General features: G+C 40.3%; 1 protein-coding gene across 7 annotated transcripts in view; it reads right to left on the bottom strand.

Moving 5' to 3' along the window:
• The window catches only part of Tfdp2 (transcription factor Dp-2), a 124,519-nt gene that overhangs the window by 84,331 nt on the left and 13,061 nt on the right, over positions 1-27,127 (bottom strand). For 4 of the 7 annotated variants that reach the window (XM_051140660.1, XM_051140661.1, XM_051140663.1 and 1 more), the window contains exons 1-2: positions 17,367-17,495; positions 8,720-8,786 (exon numbers count right to left, since the gene is read on the bottom strand). The exons of 1 other annotated variant lie outside the window; for it this stretch is intronic. In XM_051140660.1, the coding sequence (XP_050996617.1) occupies positions 8,720-8,786; positions 17,367-17,381 (82 nt within the window). In that variant the 5' untranslated portion in view covers positions 17,382-17,495. Of the gene's footprint in view, positions 1-8,719; positions 8,787-17,366; positions 17,496-27,127 lie in introns of those variants that run through there. 2 more of the 7 variants (XM_051140666.1, XM_051140667.1) reach the window with 2 other exon arrangements.

The raw sequence follows: 27,127 nt of genomic DNA, 5'->3' as shown, positions 1-27,127 counted from the left end.
TGAATGCAATAATGAATAAAAGTCTCTGACTTCCTAGCCTTGCAATCAAGTGACAAAGACCAGCAATTCTATTAAATTACTACAGCAAAATATATAGAAGACAGGTGCGTGTACATGCACACGCACGCACACACACACACACACACACACACACACACACTCACAGTGTGTAGTATTAGAAGCTATCTTAGTTAGGGTTACTATTGGTGTGATAAAACACCATGACCAAAAGCATCTCAGGAGGAAAGGGTTATTTCAGCTTAAGTTTCACATAACAACACATCATGGAAGTAAGTCAGGGCAAGGGCTCAAATCAGGAACATGGAGGCAGGAGCTGATGCAGAGACCTTGGAGAAGTGCTGCTTACTGGCTTGCTCAGGCTGCTTTCTTACAGATTCTAGGACCACCTGCCAAGGGGTGGGAACCATCTACAATGGGCTAAGGCTTCTAGATGGATTACTGAGAAAATGCCCAACCAAGGACAATACAAGCGGTAAACATCAAACCCCTACTCTGACCTAGTCAATGGACAGGACATTCTCCACAGTTGAGTGGGGAATGGGGACTGACTATGACATGAACTCTGGTGCCCCCTATTTGATTACTTCCCTTTGGTGGGGAGGCCTGGTGGCACTCAGAGAAAGAATAAGCAGGCTACCAAGTTGAGACTTGATAGCCTATGACCACATAGTGGGGAGGAGGTCCCATATAGGGTGAAAGCAGGAGGGAGGGAGGAACGGGAGGATACAAGTGATGGGATAACAATTGAGATGCAATCTGAATAAATTAATAAAATTTAAAAAAGAAAAGCAAATGCCCTATAGACTTGCCTATACAGGTCATTATTATGGAGGAATTTTTCTCAATTAAAATTCCCTCTTCTCGGGGTTGGGAATTTAGCTCAGTGGTAAAGCGCTTGCCTAGCCAGCACAAAACTCTGGGTTCAGTCCTTATCTCTTATAAAAAAAAAATTCCCTCTTCTCATGTATGCCTCTAACCTATGTCAAGCTGACATAAAACTAGCCAACTCAGAAGCTCTAACAAGACTGAAGTTTGAATGTGAAAGAAACAGGTAAAAATGTGGGGGAGTGGGGGGGGAGAGTGTGTGTGTGAGTATTGGAGTGACTTTCCTTACATTGTGTGAAGGTGTGTCTGTATTTTCAATTGTTAGTTCTATACTGGCAGAGAGCTAAGTGCTAACAGGATGTGGTATTGTTGTCTCTATGGACCATGACTGGCTTTTACTTGTCTTTCCACACCTGCTCAGATACTAGAAGATCAGACAGTCCTCTATGCCTAAATGCAAGCTAAGAGATGTTTCAGGTGTTGTTTCACTGCTAGCTGGTTATAATAAAGAGCTGCTGGCCGAAATATGGGGCAGGAACTGAGAGAGCAGAACTTCCGGGCTGAAAGAGTGCCGGAGGAAGGGGCTGGAAAGATGGCTCAGAGGTTAAGAGCACTGGCTGTTCTTCCAAAGGTCATAAATTCCAATTCCCAGCAACCACATGGTGGCTCACAACCACCTGTAATGAGATCCTGGTGCCCTCTTCTGACTGCAGACACACATGCAGGCAGAATACTGTATAAATAAATATTTGGGGGTGGGGGGGAATGGACAGACAGACAGACAGACAGATGGGGGGGGGGGGGGGAGAGTATGTGCCGGAAGGAGAAAAATGCTGACGCATTTTTGAGGAGGACAAGGAAGGAAACCAGAGGTAAAGAGCTAGCCAGGAAGTCCGGTTACGTTAGGAGTAGCTGGGAAACTTCCCCAGCGAAAGGCCAGTAGCTTTAAAGTATATAAGAAGTCTCTGTGCCTTATTTAAACTGCAGGCCGGTCACAAAAGTCCTGCCGTATGTACGTGTGGGTAGCAGTCATAGCAAGAATGATTTTAACAGGCCAGGGGAAATGGCTCAGTAGGTAAAGTGCTTGTCTTGTAAATCAGAAGCAAAAAACCTGAATCCAATCTTCACAACTCATGAAAAGAAAGAAAGAAAAAAAAAAAAAGACAGCGCCACGTGTTTATAATTCCTGAGGTTCACTGGCCTACCATCCTAGCCTACACCAGCTGAGTATGATAGACTTTCAAATAAAGAAAGACTGCACCTGAGGAAAGACACTAAAGGTTGAGTTCTGGTCTGTGAACACACATATTAATGTGCATGCAATTCCACCATATGTATCCGTGTGCACTCATGCACGGACACTGTGAGGGTTAATCAGTATTGCCAACTTGGTAGGATCTAGATTCACTTACAAGACAAGCCTCTAGGCATCTCTCTGTCCCCTGCTATGGATGCTATGATGCTTCAAGCGCCTGGCACCATGATTCCCCTCCATGATGGTCCATGCCTTCAAACTATTTCACCAGGGTATTTTATCACAGAAACAGGGAAGTAGAGAGCACAAACAAGCACACATGACACAAAAAAAGAATGGCACCAATACGACACTGCATTCAAAGAGAACAAAGAAAGGCTACATGAAAGGAGTAAGGATGGGGAATAAACAGTAATTCAGTGTGGTGGAATAGATGTATCTAAAATAAGACCAGAGAAGCAAGTTGTAACTATATCAGAAAAAAAAATTATTTATATGTCTTGCTTTTTGAGACATGGTCTCCTTTTGTAGTCCTGGCTGTCCTAGAACTCACTAAGTAGATCAGGCTGGCCTTGAACTCAGAGATGGGCAATCACGTTCAGTTATAAAGAGTCTTTTAAACTAGAGTTTGAATTTTATCTTGAGGGCAATAAGGAACTATTAAAGTTTATATAAAAAACATGGAACAACTGGCTCAGAATTGTGTTTGAAAAAAAAAAAGTAGACACCCAAATGAAATCGAGCAGAACAAAACTAAAGGCAAGAGGGGGCTAGAGAGATAATTCAGAGGTTAAGATCATTTGTTGCTTCTGCAGAAGACCCAGGCTCCATTCCCAGCAACCACATGGTAGCTGTAACTCCAGTTCCAGGGAATCTGATGCCCTCTTCTGGCACTAGGCACACATATGAGGTACAACATACATGTAAACAAACACACATACTTTTTTAAAAATCTTGAGGGCCGGGGGGTAGTGGCGCACACCTTTAATCCCAGCCCCTGGGAGGCAGAGGCCTCTCTGTGAGTTCAAGGCCAGCTTGGTCTACAAAGTGAGTCCAGGACAGGCAAGGCTACACAGAGAAACTCTGTCTCAACCCCCGCCCCCCAAAAAAGGGATCCTGGACTTAGGATGTAGATATGTGGGAAGACCTTATTGAAGTTGAGAAGTTTGAACTCTCAGGTTCTTTTCTTTTGGGGGGGGGGGGGTTCTCAAATTCTTAAGGGTTTATCTCACCTGAGGAAGTCGTCTCTTGTGGGAACCCATGCTAAATTCTGCCATGTCAGAAATCCTGTGCTTAGACTGTATTCTGTGACCTTCGAGTTGCTGGCCTTTGCCTCAGGAGGTCTTGTGTTCCAGGCTATCCTTGGACTATTTACCTTTGAAAGAAATAGGGAAGTCCCAACTTGGACCACCCAGAGGATCAAGGAAGTTCTTACAGGGAACTACTCAGAAAACTAGGAAGTTCTACAGGGAGCAATTCAGGCTATTGTATTCTTGCCTGGGGGCTAGGGTGAGTGAGATTAGAATAGGATCCTATTGACCTTGCTCTATATATATTCTTACTAGTAGGACATTAAAGTGAATCTTGATCAGAAATGTCCTGACTTGATTCGTTATTTCTCGCGTCTCTGTATCCTACTTTCAGTCCCCACTCCCTCTTTCAGGTGAACCCTGATTCGATCTAACCTGAGCAGATGACGTACTCACACTCCCACCCTCTGAAATATTGCCTTTTCCACCTTTGACTGAGAAAATTAATCCTTCGTTGTCTGCCAAACCAGCAGTGACTTTCTCCGAAGAAGAAGGCAGACAAGACAGCACTGATGTCCCTTAGGGCCACCAACTGTTGTCTCTAGACCTGTAGCTGGATGCAAGGCTAAGTAGGCTTCTAGAGGGGCAACACAAGTGTGACCGTGAGGACATCTGCTACACTACAGTAGAGCTTCATGAGTCTGCTAAGTCATTCAAGCAGAAGGCTGAGGAACATGTGTGGGAATGGATGTTAAGTGCTTGGGATAATGGTGAACAAACACAAAACTGGTCAAGCTGAGTTTACTAATAGGAGTCCTCTGAGTGGAAATTCTGGAATTAGTATGGTAGCTTGGACAAGTAAAAAAAAAAGTATCAAAAATTTGTATGAAGAATTTGTCAAAAGATGGCCTTCTGAAAAGGAACTGGAGATGCAAACTATCCGTGAGTCGGTGAAGGGATGTTTGTTTGTCTGTTTGTTTGTTTTTCGAGACAGGATTTCTCTGTGTAGCCTTGGCTGTCCTGGACTCACTTTGTAGACCAGGCTGACCTCGAACTCACAGAGAGGCCTCTGTCTCTCAAGTGCTGGGATTAAAGGCCAGCGCCTCTGAAAAGATTTTTAAGGTCCCAGAAACTGCAATGCTAGAGTGGGTATGCTATGTAAAACCTAATCCTCCACATTGGAAAGGCCCAAAAGACACGTCCTTCACTAATCCTAGAAGATGCAAAAGGTGAGAGAGAGGGTCACCAACGCATTTGAGGAACCTTGTTGTCGCCCTTTTCCTTATGCCAAACCTTAGGGTTGGAGACAGTTCTGCTTGGTTGGATGATTTAAACACAATGGCTTTATAATTGGGCCTGAGGTAGCAGGGGCCAAGTGGCAGCATTGAATCACCAAAGGCAAGGTGATGGTAGGCATCCTAATGAGGGGGACAGACAGTGTCCATAATGGTCCGACCTATAATGGTCAGCACAGACAAAGTGAATTTTATGGTAGCATAATTCATGTGGACCTCTAGTACTGGCTAATCAGTCATAGTGTTTTCTGGAACTCTGCTTTTGAGGTCAAAGCCTGGAATTTCTGGATTTCCTCTGAGCTCAGTATATGATGGTGGACTCCTTTTCTCAGCGGGTTTCCCTCTTTGCCTGACCTGGGGAACTCTAGTTTCCCTAAGAAGCACCACATAGCCCTCAGGGAAGATTCTTTTCTGGTAAGAAACCTGTTCATCCAGTACCTGGGGAGATACCCACCCATGCCAATAAAATATCTTGATGTCTTGGCTTTCAACCAATGACCTTTAATTGTACCTGGAGATTCTCCCCCTACCCATATAATAATTAAGTACTGTTTTTCTCTCTTATGATAGGGCTGTTTTGTTACATGTAGACCAAGTATCCCTGGCACCCCTGGACCCAGCAAATCAAACACATTCACCCTCAAAAGCCCAAGGCTTATAATGCTCTCTCATCCACTCCTCCACCAAAACCATCTGAGCTTCATTATTTATTCTGGGGAAGAATCACAGTAGACTGCCTCCTGAGGGCAGAACTGCCTCGGCAGCCATTAAAGCCCATTCCATCACCTTGAAAGACATGCTGACCGCCAGCAAAACACCCACCAGGCCTACATCTTACTGGGCCTGCCTTTTGGCAGGTTTCAAACACCTGCGCACTTCCTCTGCCACGCCTAGTACAGCAGCTTAACAAACACTTTTGATATCATGGGCTTTGGAACTCCCCAGTTTCCACTGCTGTCTGACACCAACAATCTCATTTTAAAACAGCTAACTGTTAAACTTCCAGTGGAAAACTCATCTCCACCTCCCCCAGTGAGACCGGGAACCTCACCTAGCACACAAGCCTCGCCTTGAGCTCGGTAAGCAGCTCCTGAGAAAAAGGACCTTTGATCTCGAGGGGTCCCTCTGTTCCCACCCGTAAGCAAATAGCATCTGGACCGACCTGCTGGATTCGGAAAGACAGTGTTTCCAGGCATGAAATAAACAAGAAGCCTACTGAATTTTTGTTCAATCTGTATAAGTGGAAAAGTTCTCAGACAAATGAAAGAAAAGTTACCTCGGATCGTGGCAAAAGGGATTCTCAGCCTGTGAACCAATTGCCAGACTTGAGCCAATTTGCAGACCCAGGATATGTACTTGGGATAAATAAACTTAGAAAATCCTATTACAGTGATGTAACAAATTTCAAGCTAGGTTGGACTATCTAGCAAGATCCTACCTCAAAGAAGAAGAAAAACAGGAACAATAAAAATGAAATTAAGATTTGAGTTGTTGGGGGCTGGTGAAATGGCTCAGCAGATAAAAGTGCTTGTCTTCAAAGCTGACCACTACCTGGGGCAAATGAGATCAGGGGGTGGAGAACTAATTGTGCCGGCCACGTCACTAAGCCAGCACAATTCCTAACTAAAATCCTAAATACTTCTCCGTATCCCCATAGACAAGAACAGCGCTGGCTTCTCATCAAAGAAGCTTCTCTTTGCAGTGCACAGAGACCATTACAGAAAACCACAAGTGGTCCAAGAACAGACAACAACTAATTGTGGGGTGCCCGGCTTCAGTAGATACATACTTAACACAACTCCTGCACCCAAGTCTCAGGGCATCACGGAAGAGAGGACAGAAACATTACAAGAGTCAGGACCAAGAAGTCGGCTATAAGAGTGTCTGTCTCCTAGCCAGGCAGTGGCGGCACACGCCTTCAATGCCAGCTCTGGAGAGTATGTGGAATTCTACGAAGTTAAATCCAGGCTGCTCTACAGGATAAGTTCCAGGATATCCACGGCTACACAGAGAAAATTGGTCTTGAAAAACAAACAAACAAGCAAAAAAGAGCTGGGCGTGGTGGCGCACGCCTTTAATCCTGGCACTTGGGAGGCAGAAGCAGGCGGATCTCTGTGAGTTCAAGGCCAGCCTGGTCTACAGAGCCAGTTTTGGATCACCAAGATAACACAGAGAAACCCTGTCTCAAAAAACTTAGAGGGGGGGGAGAGACAGACGGGGGGGGGGGGCAGGGGGGTGTCTTCTAGAAATGACAGAGAAGATACATTCACAATAGCTCAACAATATGGCTGCCTAAAGAAGACCTCAACAATGACAACACCAATCGACACAGTAATGTGGAAGGAAGAATTCTCACAGAGCCCCAATCCTAGACCAGCTCTGAAATCATAATATACATATATATACAAGTAACAGGCTGTATTTATATATTTAGGAACACACACACACACACACACGGATGATGGTAGCACAGGCCTTTAATCCCAACACTCAGGAAGCAGAGGCAGATGGATCTCTGTGAGTTCAAGGCCAGCCTGGTCTACAGAGCGAGCTCCAGCAAGAGCCAGGGCTACACAAAGAGACCCTGCTTGAAAAACTGAAACATAAAAATAAAAATAAAAATGATTTCCTTCTGCCCATGACTTGGGATTGCTATAGCTCCTAGGTATCGTACTTATGACCTTCAGCAATCCTTTTGTTTTTATAACACATAAACTCTCAGAGTAAATCCTATAGACCATTAATATTACTTATTAAGCTAGATATTTTTATGCAAAGTACAGAATTCAGTATCCTCCGTGGCACATCTTATATGGTAGACAAAATGACTTAGGGAAGCTGGTGTTTTCTAAAACCTAGAATACAGTGGCAATATTTTGTTCCTACCCTGTACAATGGAAAATGTCAAGCATTTACAAGCCAGGAAAAAAAAAAAAAATGAAACCCCACATAGCCAACACTCACTTTAAATACTTAATCACCTTATAGAGAATATCGCTTTATGTGTAATGCCCATATATTCTACCTCCTTACAACAGATTATTCTGACTCCAGCTGCAGACCTCCTATCATTTCATCCATAAATATTTCATCATGTATGCCTACATGTTAAAGATACTGCAGAAAAATTTATATAAAGATGTTGCAAGTTTTCATGGAAGTTCTTATGTTGGTGAGTCAGATTTCTGATATTAACCATACCTCAGCAAATCATGGATTAGAGAAATTTATCAATTAGAAAGCACATATAGATTACATTTTTTTCTACTGCCTTTTCTTACAAGTTAAACAACTTAAAAGTAGAAAACTGGAAAAATCTTTTAATTTTTAAATGTTTTATTAGCATATATTAATTATATACAATAGATTTCACTGTGACAGTCTGTACACATACACAATGGATTCCAATCCCATCTGTCTCCATGCTACACTCATTTATCCTACCTCTACTTATCTTCCCTTCCCAACTAGCCTTCTTTCTACTTTCAGTTTTTGTTTTGGTTTTTTTTATCCAATAGCTTTCATTAAGGTTATTTCAGGAGCGCAGGCACCTTACCAGTCACTACACCTCTGAAGAAACTCTTTCCTTCCTTTCCTTCTTGTATCAGCCAATAAATACATAAATGAGACGGGTTAGCCCATAGAGCCCCTGAATGGCCAGCCTAGTTCTGTTTTGGTTTTGAGACAAAGACTCACCCTATAGTCCAGGATAACCTGGAAGGCAACATAAAGCCCATACTGGTCCCAAACTCATAACAATCCTCCTGACTCAGCTCCTTGAGCATTAGAACTACAGCTATGTGCTACTATACACCAAAAAAGTAGATTTAACGGTGTCAATTGGAATAAGATCATTGGTTAAGGGGCTTTGAGACTTCTAAGGAAGGAGATGAAGAAAAATTGTACACAAAGAGCTTCCACCTCTTAGAGACAATTGACATTCATATGACTCATTTTGTATGTGACAACACCCAAACATTATACAACTACTGTACTCAAAGAAGTACTTATAATTGCATACGTTATAGAAATGTGACAAAATTAAATCCATAAAATTATTCATTAATCCTTACCTTTTGTTGGACTGAAATTCTGATCTATAAAACCCCTCAGTTCTGCATTTGTGGGTGTCAAACCAACCTGAATAAAAAAATTAATATTCAGATCTGAAGTATTATAGAATTATTTAATATACTATTTTATACCTTCCATGAGATAACTGTATCAAGTATTATATATAGTCTTATGAAATGAATGAATTTTATCACCCATTGGAATATGTTACTAAAAAAAAATGTTGCCATATTGCTTGAAATGGGAAAACTAAGAATTTTAGATTAGATTAAAAATTAATGGAGTGGGGCTGGAGAGATGGCTCAGAGGTTAAGAGCACTGACTGCTCTTCCAAAGGTCATGAGTTCAATTCCCAGCAACCACATGGTGGCTCACAACCATCTATGAGATCTGGTGCCCTGTTCTGGCTTGCAGGCAGAATGCTGTATAAATAATAAATAAATCTTTAAAAAAAAAAATTAATGGAGTGTTACTTATGAGTTAAATCAAAATACACAAATTTTCTAAATATTTTGAAGGTGAGTAATATGGCAGTTGCCAACAGATGAGTCACAATGCCACCCCTAGGGCCGGGAGCTTGGCTCAGCAGCAGAAAACTTGCCTAGCATGTACAGTGCCCTGATTTGATCTCTAGCACTATAAAAGTAATAGTTTTTTTTTTTTTTAAATCGCTTCCACAGTGTTTTTAAGAACTACCACATAAGTACCACGAACGCCCTAATAAGTATAATGACAGCAGCCTCACATCCATTTAGTTGGTTCATACTGGCTTACAGAGCCCACTGTTGTATGCCCTGGTTAAGCCACTCGAGTTAGAAATTTGCAAATCAGAATGTGCTGCCAGTACTTACCAAGGGTGGTTGTTATAAAGACCCAAAAGATACAAAGCAGGCAGCACAGTGCACGGCATACGCTCTTGAGTATGCCAGCATGCATTATTAGTTATACTATGTATCAGCAATCTCCACAGAAGGAAGAATGTTTATAACATGACTTCAGATGGTTTATTTCACTTATAATACCTACAGGGTTGCCTGGTGTCATAGATAAGAAATATGTGATTTTCACTTTGGATTTTGGGCCTCATCTACCCCAAGCTGGCCTCAAACAATATAGCTGAGAAGTAATCTTCTGATCCTCCTCTATCTCAAGAGTGCTGAAACCTCAGAAATGCATGACCACATTCCATCTTCATCAAATCTTTTTGTTTGTTTTTGTTTTGAGACATGGTCTCTCTGTGCAGCCTTAGCTGTCCTACACTCACTTTGTAGATGGGCTGGCCTTGAACTCACAGTGATCTGCCTGCCTCTGCCTCCCAAGTGCTGGGATTAAAGGCCCACCATGCCCAGCTTCATCAAATTTTTTAAATCTGTCTCAGAGCCTAGGAAAATTCCCATTTTGAAAGCATAGCACAAGAGCCATCGAATGGCTCGGTAGGCAAAGTGCTTGCTGAAGAGGCTAAAGATCTGCTCAGCCCTGAGCTCACATAAGGTGAAAAGGAGAATCAATTTCACACAGCTGTCCTCTAACCTCCACAAGTGCGCCGCGCCTTATGGGCAGTCCCTCACATCATATACACACAAATTATTTTTTTTTTCAAGATTAAAAAAATTAGTTCGGGCTGGAGAGGTGGCTCAGAGGTTAAGAGCATGGTCTGCTCTACCAGAAGTCCTGAGTTCAATTCCCAGCAACCACATGGTGGCTCACAAACATCTGTAATGAGATCTGGTGCCCTCTTCTGGCCTGCAGGTGTACCAGGCAGAGAATTGTATACATAATAAATAAATCTTTAATAAAAAAAAAATTAGTTCAATCTCTGAATTCGAGGCCAGTCTAGTCTATAGAGCTATTCCAGGGCAGCCAGGGCTATACAGAGAAACAACAAAACAAACAGCTCAAAGCAAGTTATAATAAATGGACTCATTATTACTATATATTATAGTTTTACACACTATAAAGTGTAAACTATAAAGTGTACACTATAAAGAGTTGTAGTCTTGCAAGCTTAAAATATTCTACAAATTTCTAACAAATTCTAATTTGATAGATAGCTTTAAAAGGTATAATATGGTATTATATGGACTTAAATGATTGATCCTTATCTTGATGTTTTGATACATGTCTATGTTATTTTTTTAATTTTTTTATATATGTGCACTGGTATTTTGCCCAAATGTATGTCTGGATGAGGGCGTTAGATCTCCTGGAACTGCAATCACAGATATTGTGAACTACCATGTGGGTGCTGGGAATTGAATCTGGGTCCTCTGGAAGAGCAACCACTGAGCCATCTTTCCAGCCCTTGTCTACAGTAGGAGTAGTAGTTCCGTCATCATCGTCATGGTAGCCCTGGCTGTCCTGAAACTCCTCTGCAGACCAGGCTGCCCTCAAAGTCACAGCGATCCATCTGCCTCTCCCTCCCTGAGTGCTGGGATTAAAGGCATCTGCCACCATACCAGGCAACTTAAAAGAATTTTAAAGAACACAAAGCTTTGAAACATTGTGGATTTGACTTTAATTTTCTTATTATTATCTTACATGTATGAGTGTTTTGTCTGCATGTGTATCTATGAACTCTATGCTTGGTGTCACAGAGGCCAGAGGGAGGACCAGATCCTTTGGAACTGTTGTTACAGACAGTTGTAAGCTGCCATGTGGGTGCTGGAACTCAAACTCAAGACTTCTAGAAGAACAGTCAGTTCTCTTTAACTGTTGAACCATCCCTCAGGCCCCACACTGAACTATTTTTTTTAATAATTTAATGTTTTACATTACCTATCCTCCATAGGTATTCACTTGGTCCTTTATAATTTAACAGTTTAAGAGCTACTGGCTTCATTATTCGGTGGTTAAAATCCTTTACTAAGTGTAGTTCCCTTTTACCAAAATATTTCTATTTATCACTTGACACAGCTTTTCTTTCTTTCTTTCTTTCTTTCTTTCTTTTTTTTTTTTTTGACACAGCTTTTCAATTCTATGTATTGGTGTAGATACTTTGCACTGAGATTTAAGTTCAGTTACCTTGAAAAAAAATAAAAAACTGCAACAAATCGCTACATCATGGCTCTCCCGGATTGCTAATTAAGACAACATTAAACATTCAAGCAACTGACCATCTGTTGAGCTGTGTGCCGTCATTACTAAGGAGACCACCCCACACTGTGAGTGCTTCTGCTACAAAGACAAGTCAAACTTTAGTCTGCCCTACTTTGAAAAGAAAGAAAAAGTGACAGACATCTTTTAAATATGTTCATCCCATGACTAACATAGGACCGTTTAATACTTCAGGAAAGTCATTTTACATTTTTCTCATTTTATAAAAATAACAGTTAAAAAAAAAACAAAAACAAAAACAAAAACTCAACAAAACCCACATGGTCACAGTAGAGCTGTCAGTTACTGGGTGACTGTTCGGTTTAAACACCTGCTCTTCAAGCCAGTTTCTGCAGCAAAAGCAGCAAACATATACACAAACTTATACACCCACACCATAATTTACAGTTAAAATTTAGATAAAGGTCAAATGTGTCTCAATATAAAAGCCTAGTTTCAATCTTGTTTGTCTGATTGCCTGTTTGTTTGTTTTCAAGACAGGGTTTCTCTGTGTAGCCTTGACTGTCCTAGAACTCTGATTCAGGCTGTCCTCAAACTCAGAAATCCACCTGCCTCTGTCCCCTGGGTCCCAGGATTGATAAAAGGCATGAGCCACCACCACCCACCCTAATTTTAATATTAGAAAGAAAGTATTTTAATGTAAAGTTCCTAAAAATGCTGCCAAAATCCATTTAATAAATTAAAGTACATATTAAATTCTACTTTTTATACTTTGTAGCTTAAAGACTCAAAGTACATTACTACTTAAAAGTAAAAAAGTTGGCTAGGGAAAGCACTTTAAAATATTCTTTCCCACACTGGAAAGATGGCTCAACAGTTAAGCGGGTCAGGCAGCTCACAACCATCTGTAACTCAGGCTCCAGCAACCAGTGCTTCTGGTCACTGCAGGCACACACACTCTGCAGGACCTGGTGGCACATGCCTTAAATCTCAGGAAGCATAGGCAGGTGGATCTTTGTGAGTTTGAGGACAGTTTGGTCAAGGCGGTAGAGCTTACAACTGCCTATAGTTTCAACTCAAGAGGATCCAGCACCCTCTTCTAGTCTCCACAGACAACCGCATACACATGCATACTACCATGTACACACACACACACACAAATCAATAAAAATACATCTTAATATGGATTAATTAAAATGAAAAAGGAACTAAAGTGGGCATGTCTCTATGATCCCAGAATTTGAGAGGCTGACCTGGGAGTAACCCAAAATCATGGCTAACTAATCATAGTGAATTTCACGACAGCCTAAACTACCAAAGTGAAGGCCTGTCTCAGAACAAACAAGAAAAAGAATATTTCACTAAACAAGAGAAAAAAGAACTTATATTTCATGTTATACTTTTGCTTAATCAGATACTAAGAAATATCTTCTATCTGGGTATTGCTACAAATTTTCTTAATTTAAACACGTTTAATGGTATAAACCATAAGATAAATATATATGGAATAATATCTGAGCATCCCAATGTTGTACTACAAAGTGTGAGTAGTTACTTACTGTATGCTAGATAAAAATATTTATGCTTATTTTTAACAAATCATATTCCTCAATATTTAATATTTCTGATATAACTTAGAAAATAAATTCAAATGAAATGATCTGTACTTAAAGGTACGCTCTAACTTTTACAGACAAGATGATTTTGGAATCATCAGTATAAAATGTATATATGTAAGGCTGGGCAATGGTGGTGCATGCCTTTAACATCAGCACTTGGGAGGCAGAGGCAGGTGGATCTGAGTTTGAGGACAGCCTGGTCTACATAGTGAGTTCTACGACAATCAGAGAAACCCTGCCTTAAAAAACTAAAAACTGGCCGGGTGTGGTGGCGCACACCTTTAATCCCAGCACTCGGGAGGCAGAGGCAGGCGGATTGCTGTGAGTTCGAGGCCAGCCTGGTCTACAAAGTGAGTCCAGGATGGCCAAGGCTACACAGAGAAACCCTGTCTCGAAACCCCCCCCGAAAAAAACAAAAAACAAAAAAACAAACAAAACAAAACTAAAAACTAAAAACTGAAAGAAAAGTACATATGTAAACAACAGAGTTGAATATCTTACATCAAACAATTGTGCATATTTGTTTATGGTGAAGTAATATTTAAGTTTTAGCTGTTATTCAAATGCCAATAGCTTCCAGCACTTCAACATATGCAATTTACAAACAGAAATGGAACACATAGAACATTAGTTTACCCTAATTAGTAATCAGTCAAGGCTACACAGAGAAATCCTGTCTTGAAAAAAACAAAAAACAAAACAACAAAAACAAAAAGGGAAAACCATAACGACTAGTATTAGGAAACTGGTATATTATCCACACCATGGGGTAACATAAAATAGCCTCTTAAATGTTGCAGAAGTATAAAGATAAGAAAAAGTACTTGGGGCTGGAGAGATGGCTCAGATGTTAAGAGCACTGGCTCCTCTTCCAAAGGTCCTGAGTTTAATTCCCAGCAACCACATGGTGGCTCACAACTATCTATAATGAGATCTGGTGTCCTCTCTGGCCTGTAGGTATACATGCAGGCAGAACACTATGTGTGTATTTAATTAATTAATTAGTTAATTAATTAAAAGAAAAAGTACCTATTATGGGACTTATGACTTATTTCATATGTTTTAGTTGATAAATGTATAAAAGTTTGTACATTTATATATACTAAACATCTTCCAAAACAAAAGCATGCTAATAATCTTTGTGTTTTCTATTTTCTGTATTTAAAAAATCATATGTAAAAATGTTTCATTTACAAGGCAAAAAAAAATAACACAGCTTGAATTATATTTCAGATTCTCTTTGTGAGGAGGCATGGTGCTGCATGTCTGTAATCCCAGCACTTAGGACACTACTGCAGAAAGACTATGTTTGAGAGGCTGGCCTGGCTAAACAGCAAGACTCTCTCAAGGAGGAAAAAAAATCTTTTGTATACCAGTTGAACGCCGGGCATGGTGACGCACGCCTTAATCCCAGCACTCGGGAGGCAGAGGCAGGTGGATCACTGTGAGTTTGAGGCCAGCCTGCTCTATAAAAGGAGTCCAGGACAGCCAAAGATACACAGAGAGACCCTGTCTCGAAAACAAACAAAAAAACAAAAACCAGTTGAACTTACAATATGCCTGAATTTTTGGTCTTGAAGATTCACTGGACAGTAAGCACTATTAGATGAGATGCAGAAACATATGTCAGTACCTTATCCCATCCCCTCTGCAAAAGGGCCCATCCACACTCTATGTAATTGTGGTAAGAAACATTAATAAAGAGGCTCCTGGTCCAGGCCTCACACTTCTGGCATCCCATTTCTTTCCGCACACTGTCTAGATCTATGAGCCAAACAAAGTAATCAAACTGCCTCTGTGGCATTTGAAGTTGATTAGCAAAATTAGAAGTTCCTTATTTGCTTATAATCTGGCACCATAGGACCCAAGTAAGCCATTGCTCTACCATGAATACAGCTAAAAGATGGGGGGAGGAGGTAGAAGAACCACTCGGTATAGAATGCCTCCTCAATCCTCTAAATCTAGAGGTATTTAAAGACGGAGAACTCTAGACTTTTCAATTATGTGAATCAATACTTCCATTTAATCTCTGCCTTAAACTGGGTTTTGCTGTGATGGCCGGTTGCTTCTGTCTGTCTGTTTTGAGACAAGGTCTTGTTATATTGCCTAGTGCAGCCTCAAACTCATCATCCTGTCTCAGCTTCCTGAGTAGTTGGTATTACAGCCATACACTTCCATATCTGGCTCCTTAACGTAAGTATGATATAAAAGCAACGGTAAACACACACACACACACACACACACACACACACACACACACACACACTATTCTCTGTTGTCATAAAAGAAATGCTTTCTCAAAAGCCTGCCATTAGAGGTAACAACAAAAGTATGTCAGGCTGGGGCTGGAGAGATGGCTCAGAGGTTAAGAGCACTGTCTGCTCTTCCAAAGGTCCTGAATTCAATTCCCAGTAACCACATGGTGGCTCACAGTCATCTACAATGAGAGCCGGTGCCCTCTTCTGGCCTGCAGGTGTACATGCAAGCAAAATACTGTATAAATAGTAAATAAATCTGTGGGAAGGATTGTATGCTTTGTCACAGGTGAAAGCAGTCTTGGTGGGCTTTGCTCTTTGGATACTCCCTGAGATTAACCTTGAGATAGACTGGGTGGAGCCATCCTGAGCCTGGAATTCAGGAAGCGGACCTGGGGACTCCACCTGGACTATTGTGTTTCTAATTAACCCTCGATGGGAAGAGGAGACCACCCCTTGCACGTGAGAGACAGAGAGGCAGGGAGGACAGAGAGGAGCAAGAGGTTCAGACTGGGCTTGAGCACACATGGATCGGGAAAAGGATCAGTGAACAGGCCAGACCAGCACGAAGGCCAGAGACACCTAGGGGCCTGTCCCATGGAACCGATACCGGAAGGTTCACTCTTTTTTTCCCTTTAACCTTTTTTCCCTCTTGTGCAAGCTAGTTGTGTAGTATAATAAAGTTTAATTGTTAAGAAACAGAGCCAACACAAATCAATCAAATCAAACTGAATAGATCTTAAAAAAAAAGAATGTCAGACTGCTTCTTTCCCCTCCTGCAAATCTCTCTCTGAGTAGACCAGTCCCTTAACAGGAAGATAAGAGGCGGGCATGGTGGCGCACTCCTTTAATCCCAGCACTCGGGAGGCAGAGGGGCAGGTAGATCGATGTGAGTTCAAGGCCAGCTTGGTCTACAAAGTGAGTCCAGGACAGCCAAGGTACACAGAGAGACCCTGTCTCGGAAAAACAAACAAACAAACAAAAACCAGAACAAACAGGCAGATAAGAGACGGAGAGCCCCTGGCTATGGCCCTATGATGACCTTCAGTGGGGAGGAGGAGGAAGAAATGAAGCCGATGGATAACACACAGAAAGAAGCCTGTAAAAACAAATAATGTCCCAACTCCCTACAGACTCCAGCTTGTGGGCTCAGATCTTGTGGAGGCTACTAAATTGCCACTTGTGAATTCCTAAGACATCCCTTCATCTTTAAAATAGAGACAGGAAAAAAAAAAAAATTCAAAAAGAGGGAGGAAATTACACAAGTTTTCCAACACATGTAAAGTTTAGATTGTCTTCTGGGAATACCTCAGAGAATGTAGCAACCTGCTTCCAAATAACATCAGAGCATACACATTTCCCTGAGCAAAGACAAAGAAAAATTCAGCCAAAGAACCCAGTAAAGCCAAGTACCTCTCTAGCAAAGGAAACAAATTTGTAACAGTCCCCAGGAAAGAAGCCAAGTTAAAAACTTTCGGGAGATAGCAATTTGCAGCTGTTGAAAAAGAACAGCTTGGCACCAAAATACAAGAATCCCATAATGACCATGAAAATACTGTATTCAATAGTAAAGTTTATCCAACACACTACACAATCAAAAACAATTATAAATCCAGGCAATGTTTTGAATTTTGTTAACCAGAATAGTGAAAAAAAATCTGTATAGCAAAACATCATAGGCTTACTTTAAAAGTTATTTTTTTATTACAAATACTTACACTTTTTGCCGTCATGTCAAACTGTATTCTACTTAATATTCTGTAAAGCCATTTAAAAACATACAAAAATAAAAACCTTCGTCTTCAACAGTTCTTTAAAATATCCTGTTAAAGGGAAAAAGAGGGAATAGTAATGTAATAATAGGCAATATTTATGTCACATTTACTGAGACATGTACTTGCAAGTGGATTGTCTACATCAATCTTTAGAACAGCACTATGAAAAAATATGTACCATTTGATCTCCATTCCAGGTAAGAACTGGGGTTTAAAGCAGTTAATCTGACACGTCAGCTCTGCTCTCAAGGGACACAGTAAAGCTATACTATGCTGCGTTAGATGATGCAGGTCCTCATATGGAGAAAAGGCTGATTCCAAGGGAAGACAGGAAAGGTACAAGATAAACCTAGCATATTCTACTGTTCTGAAGGACAAAATGTTCAAACACTGACAGGCACACGTCAGAAGTACACAAGCACCAACTTCAGGAGCCTGCGCACTGAACACTGAGCTGTACACTGAGGCGACTAAACACCAAAATATCTTAATGATAGTAATCGATTATAAACCCACTCATGAAAACAATTAAGAGATAATGGGGAGAAATGGAAAGCATCAGATAGAACGCTCCACCATATAACCATTATAATAAACCAGTAAGGGAAGAATCATCAACAAAAGGTAACACTAGTTACTAGAAATATGTAGCAAGATAGTAATATAATAATGAAATACCTGCTTATAAAAATTCAAAATTTCTAGTTAAAAAAAAAAAAAAACCTCACACACACACACTACTTTAGTGATGGAAGTTACCAAATGGCCAGCAGAAGTCAAGACAAATCGTCGTGTGTCCCGAGCGCACTGAGATGGCTGTGGTATCTGAGATACTACTTCCAACTTGTAAAACTTAACCATGAAAAAAAAAAAAAATCAGAGAAATACGTAGTGAAAGATGTTCTTCAAAATAACGGCCTAAAAGGAAGCTAAGAAACTTCCTTAATTAGAAAAGCTTAAAAGGGCTGGAGAGATGGCTCAGAGGTTAAGTGCACTGACTCCTCTTCCAGAGGTCCTGAGTTCAATTCCCAGCAACCACATGGTGGCTCACAACCATCTAAAAAAATGTGATCTGATGCCCTCTTCTGACCTGCAGGTGTATATGCAGGCAGAACACTGTATAAATAATAATAAATAAATCTTAAAAAAAAAAAAAAAAAAAAAAGAAAAGCTTAAAAAAAAGGCAGGGGGGGGGGGAGCCGGGGGGGGGAGGGGAAAGCGGGGTGGTGCATGCCTTTAATCCCAGCACGTGGGAGGCAAATGCAGGCGGATCTCTGTGACTTAAAGGCCAACCTGGTCTACAGAGAGAGTTCCAGGAAAGCCAAGGCTACACAGAGAAACCCTATCTTGAAAACAAACAAAACGAACAACAACAAAAACCAAAAGAGAGAAAGAAAGAGAAAGAAAGAAAGAAAGAAAGAAAGAAAATTCAGTGTATGACCTCAAAATAAACACTAGATCAGAAAAACACAATTCCTGCAAAGGCCAATATTGAGTTAAGTGGAAAAGTCCACATTTCAGATAGTGTGTGTATGGGTGATCTATTTCTTTCCTTTCTCTCTGGCTCCTTTTCTTTTTTCGATAAGGCCTTGCTACCAAGCCCTGGCAAGTCGAGAACTCTGCGAGAACTCTGTACGCAGATCAACTTGCTTCACACTCATAGGTATCCTCTTGCCTCAGCCTTATAAATGCCAGGTAAACTATAGTCTTTCTATACATGAAATATCCTTTTTTATCTCAGAAAATAAAATGCTTTAGAAGGCAAGGGACATGATGACAAGAATGAGAAATATACAGAAGAAATGAAAATATAAAGCATGTATAAAATACTTATAATTGGTAAATCTGGGGAAAGGCATTCGGGAGTTTCTTTTTCCTACTTCTGTAGCTTTTCTCACATTTGTGTATTTGAATTTTTGAGAGTCTCATTATTTTTGTTTTAACATTACTTTGCCAGCCACAGGAGCTCGTGCCTGTAATAGCACCACTTAGGAGCTAAAGCAAGCTGGCGGTGGTGGCGCACGCCTTTAATCCCAGCACTTGAGAGGCAGAGGCAGGTGGATCTCTGTGAGTTCGAGGCCAACATGGCCTACAAAGTGAGTCCAGGACAACCAAGGCTACACAGAGAAACCTTGTAACCTTGTCTCAAAAAAAAAAAAAAAAAAAAAAAAAAAGCAACAGAAAGAAAGAAGGAAAGAAGAAGAGAAGCTGAGGCAAGAGAAATTACAAGTCCAGTGTAGACAATATAGTAGCACAGAAAGATCCTGGCCAGCCTAAGCTATACAGTGAAATTCTGCCTCAATAATAAATGAGTAAATAGATAAATGTTAAAGTATCCTGAAACAGAAGTATATTAAATTTTTAATATAAAATTTAAAGCACTAGGGTTAAAAAAAACACACACACACCTCAGAATGTGGGGGTGGGAAGATCACTAAAGGCCAGCCTTGGATGACAGCCAAGTTCCAAAGCAGCCTAAGCTACATGAGACCCTGCCTCAAAACACAACTGTAGCAGAGAGATGGCTAAGGGGTAAATGTGTTTGTTGGCCAGCCCTGGAAGCCAAGTACAGTTAGAAAGAGAGGGCTGACTCCACGCAGTTGTACTGACCTTCATAAGCATGCTGTGACATATGCACCTGTACATATCACATACACCAGTAATAAATAAAAATATTTTTCAAATTTCCCACATCCATGCACATACAGCCAGCATGAATTGGATTCAGTGGGATGCAAGAGAAATTTATAAATAGAAAAGGGCACCTGAATGCTAAAGATACATTGTATACATGTTTGAAATTATCAAAAAATAAAAATACTTTAAATATTTAAAAGATAAATATCAAACATATACAATAATAGAAAAAAAAAAAAAATTGATTACTTTATGACATACTAAAATACAATTATGACATAAAACAATTAAGTCTTTTCCACAGAACTCATTAAACTTTATGAATTTTCTTATATAGAGATCCAGGGCAGATATTATTCCTTATTTTTCTCTTCCTTAAAACACTGAAGGTGGCAATGTGTTCACTAAAATGCTCCCTTCTCCTTTCTCACAGATGGTCTGACCATATAACATGACTTAATGCTGGCCAACAAGACATAGCAAATACTAATGAAGGGAGGCAGCAGACTGGCTGCAAAGGCTCCCTTCCCTCTCCCCGCTGGGCCCAGAGCGGGCTGCACCGGCTACAGCTGCTCCTCTATGCATCTGCTTCATTTTGTACTCAGTATTTAATACTGTATCATATTTCCTAACAACTAGGCTACTGAGTGGCACTGTGGTACTCAAGCAAATAAAAAGAAACTAACGAAAGGCTGGAGACGTAGTCGGGTGCTCGCCAGGACCCCAGGATCACACGAAGGGAGGGGCAGATAAAATGTTAGGAAGTTAACAGAATCTAACTATTTCCGAACACTACAGTAAGAGGCTACCAATAAAAACACTGTTCATCCACATCAATGAACCTGACAGAACTAAGTGCAATTCTGTTTAGTATTCACTTTGTATATTTTTACCAGAGTTCAGCACAGACTGGAATCTAAACGTTGCCTAAATGATAAATGTTTACAATAAAGCCAAAGGTGCCTAAATGTTCATTGAACAAATTTACCATTATATTTCTCTGCTTCCATTTCTGTTTTTGCCATGTACTAAAGGCATATGTACTTCATTAAATAAGATGACACATATGACGTTACTAACACAGGCTAAGCAATCAACATAGGGATTTCCCACAGAGAGTTAAGGTTTCTTCTTCCAAAATAAGTAAGGAATAACTGGTGTACAGGAGAAAGAAAAAAAACGCAATACAAGTCCCAATTTTAATGTAGAGGGAAAAAATGTAGCGATTACAATTACAAAGGTTAAATACTCTAAATGTTTTTAAAAGCTTTTCTGTATTGACTAATGTAAAAATTATCTGCAAATGTTCAGTATGTGACTTTAAACTTCCCAAAATGTGAAGAAGAAAAAGGGACACTAAATGTTTTCAGAAGTTGCTGACAAGTCGCGGATATAAAGCAGCCGTGTGTGCCGATGCATGATGTTTACCCCAACTCAACAACTGCACACTTCTTCCTGTTTCCAAGTCTTCTGTTAGTTAAAAACGTAAGTTGGATTTCTCCTTCCAGCTTTGTGAGCACATTATGTCAAGCTCAAAAAGTCGATCTTTTGACCTCACCATCTGCCATGGTCTCCTGTCAACTTTCAGACAATGTAGCTCCCACAGATGGCCTCAACACGCAAACCTTTTACATTCCAGCCACAATTCAGGGGTTCCAGCATAATAACCCGAGATGATATGCTAACCAAAATACAGGAAAGAGCAGGCAGTATCATTTCAGTTGTAATTTGTAGGCTTCTGTCACAATTCTATTTTTGTTATTTTATTTTATTTTATTTTATTTATTTATTTTGAGACAGGGTCTCCCTGCGTAGCCTTGACTGTCCTGGACTCACTTTGTAGACCAGGCTGGCCTCGAACTCACAGCGATCCGCCTGCCTCTGCCTCCCGAGTGCTGGGATTAAAGGCGTGCGCCACCATGCCCCGCCTGTCACAATTCTAATAGTGCCAGTAAAAGAAATTAATCAAAATTAAGGTTCATCAAGGATAACAAGTAAATAACAGGCATTACTAATTTTAAATACATTCTCATGATTGAAAGTTTAAAATATCCAAAATGAAGCCAGGTGTGGTGGCACACGCCTTTAATCCCAGCACTTGGGAGGCAGAGGCAGGCGGATCGCTGGGAGTTCCAGGTCAGCCCGGGCTACAAAGTGAGTCTAGGACAGCCAAGTTAACATAGAGAAACTCTGTCTCAAAAAAACAAAAACCAAAACCAACACAAAACAAATCCAAAATAAGCACTAGCCATGAAACTCAGTGGCAGACTACTTGCTTAGCATGTGGGAGACTCTGGACTGAATACCCAGCACCTCAAAAATACATACATAAACAGATGAATCAATGAAAACAATACGGAAGCACCAGCCATATAGGGAGTGTAAATGAGGTATAGAATGTGTGCTTGGGTCTTACTGAACCACCGCCCATATCCCTTGTTGACCCAATTACCTTTAAATGGGGAAGTGTTATTTTATTAGTGTGTGTGTATGTGTGTGTGTGTGTGTGTGTGTGTGTAGGTACACATGTGCCACGCACACATGTTAAAGGAATGGGCTCTCTCCTTCCACCATGTGGGTCATAGGGGATCAAACTCAAGCCATCAAGTTCAAACTCAGGTCATCAACCTTGGCCCCAAATTCCTTTATATACCAGGCCACCTCTTCATATTTACTGGACTTTAAACAGTTTTTCATACGTCTAGTCCTCCTGTCTCAGGCCTCTGTATGAGCTGTTTCTCCTGCCCAAGAGTTTTATCTGGTAAATTCCTCTTCAGATCTCTTCTCAGATGTCCCTCCTGAAGGAAAAAGCCTGGACCAGGTCAGAGGCTTCTACTTAAGCTCAGCTGCTCTCTCTTCTCTTGGCATACCTTGAGTTGCCATAATACAATTATTATTGTGATTATCAGTCTGTGGTCTGTCTCTGCCAACTAAAGTGTAAACTCTATGAGGGCAGAAGCCCTGCTCATTTAGTTCACTATTATATATACAAAGCCTGAACATGGTAAAACTATACACAATACACATTCACACACACACACACACTTTGGTTTTTTTCAACACAGGGTTTCTGTCTTGGACTTGCTTTGTATACTAGGCTGGCCTCAAACTCACTCTGCCTGCCTCTGTGTCCTGAGTGCTGGAATTACAGGTGTGCGCCACCACACCCAGTTTATATCAGTAAATTTAAATACATGAAAAGCCTATTCAATATGACTTAGCAGTGGAAAATGAAGACATACAAACATTTAGCACATGCACACATCTGAAATGTCAGTAAGCTACGAGCAGAATTCTGAGTATCATAGTCTCATCATAATAAACAAAAGGATTTTAGAAGCCAGGCGTGGGAGCCGGGCATGGTGGCTCACACCTTTAATCCCAGCACTCCGGAGGCAGAGGCAAGCGGATCGCTGTGAGTTCGAGGCCACCCTGGTCTACAAAGTGAGTCCAGGATGGCCAAGGCTACAGAGAGAAACCCTGTCTCAAAAAACCAAAAAAAAAAAAAAAAAAGAAGAAGAAGCCAGGCGTGGTGGTGCACACCTTTAAATCACTGCACTCTGGAGGCAGAGGCAGGAGAATCACTGAGTTAGAGGTCAGCCTGGTCTATAAAACAAGTCCAGGACAGCCAAGGCTACACAGAGAAACCCTGTCTCAAATAAACAAACAACAAACAGAAAAACACTAAATTATTTTTATGTTCATTGCTTATGTTTTAAATTTTTATAAATCCAGATTTACATAAACTTTTACACAGATCCTACAATGACAAAACCTGGCTAATAGTATAATATTACAAACAATAATAACACAAATGTGCACTGAAATGATAAAAATTATTTTATATTTATTAATTCGTTTACTTATTAAATAAATTGTTGCTGATTATCAGGTACATGTCAAACATTGAATAGTAAAGATGAGCATTAAATGCCAAATATTAAAGATGCCATAGAAAACAATGATGTAATCTGTCCCTCATGGTGCTTACATTTTAACATCCATCTACCAGTGAACATCACATCAACCACTTAATGATAATTGATACAACTGCTGAAATACATATAAAAGATGAATGGGAACGTGGTAATTTTATAGAAGCCTTAAATTTGAGTTCAAACAAAGCTCCAAAACAACAAAACAGAGATATGCACTTAAAAAAAAAAAAAAGCCTGCCTGCCGGGAGGCAGAGGTAGGCAGATCTTGAGGCCAGCCTGGTCTACAAAGAGAGTCCAGACTAACCAAGGCTGAAACCCTGTCTCAAAAAACAAAAGCCCAGTAAAGTGATGGCTGAAATAAAGGAATGCAGTACAGCCAAAGGGTAACAGCACAGGGGAAGTGGAGGAAGAACATATAGAAAGTTTAGGAAATTTGTTCTTAAAACAAGCAGGGAGAGGGTGCTAAGAGAGAGATTAGGAGCCTGATCATACAGAACAATGTTCCTTTTCAGATTAATGGAACCAGATCAAATATTTTAGATAAACTGCTACAAGACCTCAACTAGAAATTCAGTTCTCCAAAAATCTAAAATTTATTTGCATCCTAATTCTTTAAAATCTACTATATTTGTATATTTATTTATCCTGTATACACACACACACACACACACACACACACACACATATATATACATATATATTCTGTATACATACTTATTCAGAAGGGAGATGGAATTCCCAGGCCAAGTCCATGTGTGGAGATCAGAAAACAACCTTTAGGATCATCAGCTTGCCAGCCAGTGCCTTTACCTACTAAATTATCTTGCCAGCCTTGCATTCTAATTCCTTTAAACACAACAGTATCAATTATATTTGTGCTCCTGTTACTTTTATTTAGAGACAGAACCTTGCTATATAGCACCAGCTGGCATAGTACTCTCCGACCTTGCTGCCCCCACCTCCTTGCCTGTATGTCCCAAGATTACAGTAGTAGTACGTCACTGTACTCAGCTATTTTTTATTCATTTGCTTCTGGATTTCCTTTAAAAACAAAAACAAAAACAAGGCCAGGTGGTGGTGGCACATGCCTTTAATGTCAGCAGAGGCAGGTGTATTGCTGTGAGTTCAAGGCCAGCCTGGTCTACAAAGCGAGTCCAGGACAGCCAAGGCTATACAAAGAAACCTGTCTTGGAAAAAAACAAAAACAAACAAACAAACCGTGTTACATGGAACCCGGGCTCTATGTAGCCAAGGTTTAGGCCAACCTTAAACATTCTCTTACCTTCAATTCACAAATGCTAGGATTACAAGCATGTCTTAGAGATGGAACCAAGGTAGGTATGGTAAGCAAGTATTCAGTTGAGCTGCAATCCCAGACCCTACAAAGCAATCATTAACTAGCCACTTCACACTAAAGCGCAACTGGGCATCTTATTATATGCCACAATGTCAATTCCCTAAAGTAAATTCCTCTCGAGATCGCTGGCGAAGCTGGATTATTTGATATATTGCTAAAACCTTAAAGACTTTTAAATTTCAAGTTCATGTAATTTTAACAGAGTGCCAGTATTCTTAACTGATGATAATAAAAGCTTAAGAAAATATTCTGTTGCTTCTGCCCGAATGCCAAATAAAAATGACAATATTTAGAACAAAATCACATTTCAAAATCCTGTCAAGAACCAAATAGAGCCGGGCAGAGTAGCACATGCCTTTAGCACTTAGGAAGCAGGTCTCTGAGTTTGAGGTCATATGAGTTCCAGCCAGTCAAGGCTATACAGTGAAATCCTAAGGATTGGGGGGCTCAGCCTGGGCCACATATCAACTCACATACAAGGAAGAAAAATCAGAATCACCCCAGACTTTTCATCAGCACCCATAAAAGCCAGAAGAACACAGAATGAAATATGTCAAGCTCTAAAAGTAAATTAACTGTAAAAGAAGAACACCATGCCCTGCAAAGTTATCTCTCAAAGTTGATGGAAAAATAAGGAATTTCAAGGAAAAAACAAATTAAGCCAATTAATGGCAACCAAGCCAGAACTACAGAACGTTCCTCCGCCCCTTTTTGTTTTTTTGTTTGTCTTTAAATTTATTTATTTATTTATTATTTATACAGTATTCTGCCTGCAAGTGAGCCAACATACCAGAAGAGGGTACCAGATCTTAATATAGATGGTTGTAAGTCACCATATGGTTCTTGGAAATTGAACTCAGGACGTTTGGAAGAACGACCAGCACTCTTAACCTCTGAGCCATCTCTCCAGGCCCCCCTCCCTTTTTTTTTTTTTTTGTTTGTTTGTTTTTTGTTTTGTTTTTTTGTTTGTTTGTTTTTGTTTTCATTTTTTGTTTTTTGAGACAGGGTTTTTCTGTGTAGTCCTGGCTGCCCTGAATTTGCTCCATAAACCAGGTTGGCCTGGAGCTCAGAGAGATCCACATGCTTTTGCCTCCCAGAGTGCTGGGATTCAAGAAGTGCACCATCATGCCTCAAGCCTGCAGAAAGCTCTTAATGAAATACTGTACAGGGAGAAAGAAGACAGTCTCCTTCACGCGACTACATTAAAGCACACACACTCCATGACAAAACAGCCAAATCAGAGTCAGCAAACAACCATGCCCACCACAGCAACTCAGGCAAAGCCTCATTACTAACTCAGAAGGGTAAGAAACAACCACCACGTGCTTATTTAGACTGCTGTACTTACACAAATGTCTAACTAGTAGACAAATGAAAAATAAAACAACTTTAGAATTCACATCATTATAAAAAGTTCAGAAGGTGATCTTCTCCAAAGGGGAAAAAATAAAGTGGAACTATTAAGGAAGAAGGGCTAGAGAGATGGCTCAGGGGTTAAGAGAACTATCTGCTCTTCCCAGCATGGTGGCTCACAACCGTCTATCATGGGATCTGATGCCCTCTTCTGGCCTGCAGGTGTACATGTATATATAATATTGTATATATAATAAGTAAAATCTTAAAAAAAAAAGTCATACCCCTTATCAGACTCTAGACAATGGAAAATCTGAAATAATTATAAATTAACAAACAAAAGCTGTTATTGATTTTCTCAAGTTTCAAGGAAGATAATAGTTTTGTTTTGTTTTGTTTTGTTTTTTCCTTTTTCCTTT

The sequence above is a fragment of the Acomys russatus genome, chromosome 32, assembly GCF_903995435.1.
Source record: "Acomys russatus chromosome 32, mAcoRus1.1, whole genome shotgun sequence".
Classification (NCBI taxonomy): Eukaryota; Metazoa; Chordata; class Mammalia; order Rodentia; family Muridae; genus Acomys; species Acomys russatus.
The sequence above is the reverse complement of the archived record's forward strand: the minus strand, read 5'-3'. Positions and strand labels throughout refer to the sequence as shown.